The sequence below is a fragment of the Elaeis guineensis genome, chromosome 6, assembly GCF_000442705.2.
Source record: "Elaeis guineensis isolate ETL-2024a chromosome 6, EG11, whole genome shotgun sequence".
In the NCBI taxonomy this organism is placed as follows: Eukaryota; Viridiplantae; Streptophyta; class Magnoliopsida; order Arecales; family Arecaceae; genus Elaeis; species Elaeis guineensis.
Genome location: NC_025998.2, coordinates 5,761,401 through 5,768,482, shown reverse-complemented (window position 1 = coordinate 5,768,482; position 7,082 = coordinate 5,761,401). Strand labels below are relative to the sequence as shown.

General features: G+C 41.6%; 1 protein-coding gene across 1 annotated transcript; it reads left to right on the top strand.

The window, feature by feature from the left end:
- The first annotated feature begins 1,134 nt into the window (after positions 1-1,134).
- LOC140858417 (uncharacterized) lies at positions 1,135-6,373 on the top strand. The gene is made up of 2 exons (XM_073258998.1): positions 1,135-2,081; positions 6,022-6,373. Exons 1-2 carry the CDS (start codon positions 1,332-1,334, stop codon positions 6,226-6,228), a joined length of 957 nt encoding a protein of 318 aa, XP_073115099.1. The 5' UTR covers positions 1,135-1,331; the 3' UTR covers positions 6,229-6,373.
- The last annotated feature ends 709 nt before the right edge of the window (positions 6,374-7,082 follow it).

Below are 7,082 nucleotides of genomic sequence, written 5' to 3'. Positions count from 1 at the left end.
CGCTCGCCTCCGCCCTTGCTTCTGAGAAAGGGGAAGCTTCTTCCTCACCAGCCATCGTTGCCGCTAGTGGTGGCAGCCGTAGGATGCTGCTCGACATCGTCTGCGAGGATGAGAGCCTCATCTCTACCAATGCCATCAATGATTTCACTTGGAAAACATTCGAGGAGCACCTTCAGCTCTACACCGTGACGACTTCCTCCTTGTCGTCAGAGGCCATGGATGGGATCTCGACTTTGCTTTAATGTTCTTCCATCGAAGCACTTCCTCGAGGGCTTGAGGGCTCGTTACCTTCTATGGCGGCTTCTTCTTGTCAAGGATTTTGGGGCTGCAGGCTGTGACATCGTGCTCCCAAAGGGCTCATGGCAAGATGAGAGGGAGAGCGGGGGAGAGATGGGAGGGATGAAGGAACACTGATGGGAAGATCGGACTGGGGGCCTAGGGCTAGGGATATCTACCTCTCCGAAATGAAGTGACGAACAGTAAAGAGGTGGGTCGGCAATATAAAACTTAAGTTTAAATTAAAAGTAATTAAGCAATTAGTTAAAGTTAATCCTAATCAATTAAGTCTAATGAATTAGGAATCTAAGATCGGACTAACTCATGAGTCATAGCTCAGGCTCAACCTAAATGACTAAATCCTCGGGCTCGGATCAGATATTCTGATTGAAATTCGGGCTTAGGCTCAGGTCGAACCAAAGATATCCTTAAGCCTAATCCAAAAAAAAAAATGAGCCCTATATTTAGATCCAAATTCAACCTGAAATGTTTCAGGCTAAGTCTGAAGTTCAATTTAAGTCCAATACCACTCCTAAACTTTATGATTATAAAATTTAAGATATTATTAAAGAGGTGACAAATCAAATTAATAACATATTTATATAATTATATATTTTTTAAAAAATTAATAATATTATATAAAATTATATATAAATTTAAATATTTGAATACGCATCGAATAATTGATTTTATATATATATATATATATATATATATATATATATATATATATATATATATTTTTTTTTTTTTTTTTGACGTATATAGATACGGGGATATTAATCAAATCCTAAAATTTTTGTCAGTGATGTGAAAACGGATATGATATTCATACCATGGCAGCCCTAGTTCCCTCCTGCGAGCTCCTCGATCCGACAAGCACCTGACTGCGGCCTCTCCACAACGTTCCCTCACCGCCGCTGCTGTCCCCCTACCGCTCCCCCTGCCCCCTCTCCCCTATCCTTCGTTCAAGCCTAGGACTAGGCTCAGGGTTAGGGTTTCACCCATATCTCCGGCGATCCCCGCCCCGCTTCCATGGCCGCAAACCTACTTCGATGAATGCCCCCCGAGAGCTCAAAACCCCGGCTCTCGCCACCACCGCCGCCGAAGACCGGCTGGACGGCCTCGGATTCTGGAAGTTTATGGTGGCGGGGTCGGTCGCCGGCATGGTGGAGCACCTGGCGATGTTCCCGGTGGACACCCTCAAGACCCGGATGCAGATGCTCGCCGCCTCCTCCCCCCATCACGCTCCCGTCGGCCGGTTCCTCGCGGCAATCGTCCGCTCCGAGGGGCCCTCTGGCCTCTACCGCGGTATCGCCGCCATGGGCCTCGGCGCTGGCCCCGCCCACGCCGTCTACTTCGCTGTCTACGAGGTCTGCAAGGACCGCCTCGGTGGCAACCGGCCCGACGGCCGCCACCACCCCCTTATCCACGCCATTTCCGGCGTACTCGCCACCACCGCCAGCGACGCCGTCCTCACCCCCATGGACGTCGTCAAGCAGCGCCTCCAGCTCCGCCGGAGCCCCTACGGTGGGGTGAGGGATTGCGTAGTTCGGATGCTTAGAGAGGAAGGGCTCGGGTCGTTCTACGCCTCCTATCGGACCACCGTCATCATGAATGCCCCGTTCACCGCGGTGCATTTCTCGACCTATGAGGCGGTCAAGAAGGTACTCAGTGGGATTACGCCGGAGAATGTGAGCGAGGAGCAGCTCTTGGTTCACGTGACTGCAGGTGGGGCCGCCGGGGCTTTGGCCGGAGCCGTCACGACTCCATTAGACGTCGTGAAGACAAGGCTACAGTGCCAGGTATGGTTGCCCTCCTGTATTCTTCGTGCTCCCCCTTGTTGTTAATATGTGAATGATAGAAAATTTGCAGTGTTAGTCACGGAAATGGGGAGAATGAGGCTTGATAATTATCAAGAAATTTTAAACTATAGATGGAAATACACAACAATCCTGGAAGACCCTTGGATGGTATCATTGATATCGGTATTTCTCTTTTATTGCTGAATTCATTGAAGCAATGCACGAGGGAATAAAACTAGTGTTCTAGTGTTTGCTGATTTGCTCTGCCAGTGAATTGTAATATTTTAGACTGATGAGATCGCTAGCTGTTTTGGTGGAATTTGGTGGACTGTGTGTGCCTGTGAGTAGTGAAAAAGAATAGGATATGACACATGATGTCTAAGAAAAAACGAAAAAATTGATGTCAAAAACAATCGGGACTGAAGAACACATTACCTTCGTGTGCACATTTTGCTGGGTTTTGTTAAGAGGGGATAATGAAAGGATGCGGAGGACTCTTGTCAAAATTAAACTAAAATCTTATACTGCTTATCACAATCATATTTAGTTAGGTGACTGGATTTCACTTTGGATACGGCTTCTAGAATAGAGGGCTGTCCCATTTGTCTCTCAAGCAATGTGGTTGGTGTGGTGGTCCGACATCTATATGCTGATAGTGCAATTACAATTTAAAGAACGGACCTTTTATGTTTCTTCAGAATGTGAGGATTCAAATATTACTCATCAAGGTATGCCAGATTTTCAACAGGATAAGAATCCTATTTTTTGCAAGATATAAATATGACATTTCATGAATTGTAGTTTTCTTTTCTAAAGGGTATGGCAATGCACACGTGCTTGCATGCCTACCTGCCTTTTAAATTGTCTATCTAATAGAATAGCAATGTTTACCCCACTTTAAAGATTTTCAACATATTACTTTGATTTTGTGCAAGCAGCTTATCAAATTCTCGAGGACATTGATTTAATGTCTTAAGGGCATCTTTTAAGGATTCTGGTCTTTGAAGTATTAAAAGGTTCAAATCCTGATATTTGATCTTTAAATTTAGACAGCAGTCGTATACATGATCTACTTTAGGATTACAAGTTGAATAAATAGATTTTGGCCGGGCTACAAGTCTTATGGAAGTCCTCCATGATTGGTGTTGATTGGTGTAGAAGCCTGAGAAATTTGAGTTTCAACAACAAAGGGGCCTTTCATTAAACATGTGGAGGTTATTGCCATATACTAATACAGAGACATACTATATCTTATGCAATTTAAAATCAAGCATGGAGCGCTGCTCTAGATTTTTCTAGATGAGTAGATTCATGAAGTAGTGGGTCAAGAGGAAAGATTTAGTATAGTGTCTACATTTTTTTCTCAAGACAAAATTACAGGCCAAAGGACAAAATTCAAGTACAACCCTGTATCTCAAATCAGTGTATTAAACGTCGGTAATGCCTGTCCATTTAGCTTTTCTGAAAATCCTTTTGGTTTGATCAATCTTTTATTGACAAAGAACAATTAATGAATAAATATAATGGTAAGAACCTAATGAGCAGCATATTTTAGATGTGTCCTAGCTCTACCTTTACGACTAAATTGGTGTGGAATGCAAACCATCAAAGAAGGCTAGCTAGGAAGTATCTTGTCACATATTTGCTACACATTGTTTGTGGGTAGATTGAGACTGCAGATGTATATGCTAATGGGCTTAGAAACTTTATCTTCAAGTAGCTATTCCAGCCTGTTTATAGATCCTTATGACTAGAGAAAAGGAGGCTGATGATGTGCATCTTGCCGTTGATTTGTGGTCAAAGTGGCAAAGTTAGTTCACTTCTAGGTGTGATAGTACCGAAAAAACAAATATATGGTATATATCAGCCCATGTTATAATTGCATTTTTGTATGATGAGCCAACATTTGGGTGGTGCTTACTTGCTGCTTGGTTGTATGGGAAGTATTTGGGTCCATATGGTTCCACAAGCACTCTTTCTGTTTATATGTGTGTGCACATGCAACACATGCATGTGGGCATGTACCTACTTGCTGCTTGCTTGTCTCTGTATTTAGTTCTGTCTCCATCTGTATGTTTATGTATATGTGTTAAGTATTGTTTGTTGTGTTTATGTGCTTGAACCATATATCAGTATAATTTTTGTCCAAGGTAAAAACCTTGATGAGATTAGATATTTGGAGAACATTTCTTCTGTTTGTTGTGAATTTGTTGTAGGACAAACATGCAGTGATGCCTTGAAGAGGGAAAAAAAGCAAGATGAATATGGTATACTGTGGATTAAAATATTTGGCAGTTAATAGAGCATATACAACATAAACTATTATAGACATGCCGAGGTGTCCCTTATCCAAGGTTTGTTGGACTGGTACTAGGGCTTGTACCAGCCAGTAACTGGTCCACTCTGGTACTGATATGTATGGTACTGAGTTGGGGTGTATCGAATCAGGGAGAGGGAGGAAGAGAGATAATACGGACAGAGGAGAGGGAGAGGCTGATGGGAGGGGGAATAGTGGGGGGGGGGAGGCGGAGGGAAGAGTGAGGGGGCTCACTGAGAAGGGGAAGAGGGCAAAGGAGAGGGAGGAAGGAGAGGGAGGGAGTGGAGGAAAGGAAGAGAAAGAACTTATCTCGGTGTTGGTTGGTGTTGTTCAGTGTCGAAGAGGGGAGAGAGAAATAGAGTGAGCAAGAGAGAAGAGAGAGCGAGCACTGTTTTAAAGCTTCGATGGAATGTAGGTGGAGGGTGTGGTTTATAAACCAAACCGACCTACTGAACCATTCCGATTTGGTGGCAGTTCGGTTCAATACAGGACAAATAGTCTGGTTTGGGTTGTTTCAGCAAATGGTACTTTTACCCATATTGAAAGGTCAGAAAAGAGTAGACTTGAATAGAACTTGGATGAGTACATACATAATAGTGATTGTCTTTGGAATACTTTGCATTAGATGGAAACCAACGACAATATGAGAATGTAAATAAGATGGCCTTGTAGCTCCTATTAATGGGTTTTTCATCTTTTCTAGTGCCGTTTGGGGGAGAGATGCATCATTTTGCAGTTGCATTGGGAAATTGTCTTGTACCTGGAAGTTCTTAAGCAATGCTCTTAAACAATTATTTAACTTCTGAGGGGTATTCTGGCACTATCTAATTTACTTTTTTTAAAGCCAAAAACCCAAAGAACTTGGAGCTCCTGTAGATATCTTATCAACAGTTGTTTATCAGATGAGCTTATCATCATCCTGTGCCTGCTTTGATTTTTTTTTTTTTTCAGCTAGCTATCTTTAGTACCGAAGGTTCTTAACTTGTACATGCATGAAAAGGAGCCTGGTTGTCTTCTAAATAATTAGCATTTTGTTTCCCATCCACATATACATGCATGTCATCTCAACAAGTAATTCTATGGTCCTCTTATTAAATGCCCATGAACAATTCTATTGCTATGTGGCATAAGGAGATTAGTGTAATTCACTGAATTTGTTGCCAAAAACTGAGTTTGTTGACTAAAAAATTGCTAAATCAGCATTTGTGCACATAATGGGTGCCTTGAAGCATTTTGCCACCTCAATTATCCAACTAATTCTATCCTAATTTCCTGTATGTCATGCTTAATCATTTATGCTTTTGCAACTCTATTTTATCTTCTTCTGGCTTGGAAAGGATGCAGTGTTTTCCAAGCAGTAAGTTATGATGTGCTTCAGTTTAATCTTTTGTCAACAGCTGTTTCATAATTAACTATTGAAATCTCCAAGGCTGTTACCTTCAGGCTCCTTTCAAATCTTAGTGATGATGTTAACACATTTATACTTGGATGGGGCCTCATCTAAAGCATATGAGCTGCATGGGCTGCACTATTTAATGCTTATTTGTAATCTGTTGAGATGTTCCGTATTCATATGCTTTCCTCATGACAGGTTTCTCATAGTTGTCCTATGTGTCTCTGCAGGGTGTTTGTGGTGCTGATACATTTAGCAGTAGCTCAATTATTATGGCTATTAAGAAAATAGTAGCCAAAGATGGACCTCGAGCTTTAATACAAGGTCTGAAGCCCAGAGTTCTGTTCCACGCTCCAGCTGCTGCCATTTGTTGGTCCACATATGAAGCCATGAAAAGTTTCCTCCAACGTGGTTCTCGTGAGACATCTCTACCCTGATGCAGAATAGTCGCCCACCAGTCGGCCCAGCTATGCGATAATTTTTTTCGCTGGTCCTGGTAAACAACCAGCCGTAACAGTTCAGTTTTGTTGGAATTGGTAGATGTTGAAATTCACAAAGCTTAAATTTATCAGCTGTTGGGTACACCACAAAGGCTCTTGCCTGATTTTATTTTTTTTTTTCAATCTGGTAGTCTGATAACTCATATGTGTTTCATTTGATGTGATGAACGCGAAGGGTCCAATGAGGTTAGTTGCAAGAAGTGCAGCTTCCCTCATCAATCGTGCCTGAAATTTGAAAGTTCAAAGCTGGATGGTTTGACTGAAAGCCTGGAGAACAAACATGTTGAACCAAGGCCACGTATCAATCTCTGCTACGACATTCTTGGACCAATCTTAGGAATTAAGAGTCCTCAAAATTTCATCTTTAAATGTTGATGACCGGACAACTGTTTTCTAAGGCTACTCTAAGCCCTCAGTAGCCGTGTACACCGCTAGAGAAGTGCCCTTCGGTCAAACTGGGGCTGCTGGAAATCGGTGGTTCCCTTGTCTCCAAAACTGTCATCCCCTGTTTTTAGTCCCCGTAATGATGAAAATATATATTTATTTATTTTAGAGAGATGGGGATGGAAATCCACGTGTATTATAATCATTCAAGTAATTTTAAGAAGCTCTTTTCAAAAATAATATTAAAAAAAAATATTTAAAAAAATAATTCAAAATCTAATTTTTTTTATCAAAATAATGTAAAAGAGAAAAACGTCATTTTGAATGTCATTTTTTCTCCTCCAAGTCATCGTCTCAAAAAAAAAAAAAAAAAAAAATGAAACGTCATTTAAAATGATGTTTTTCAT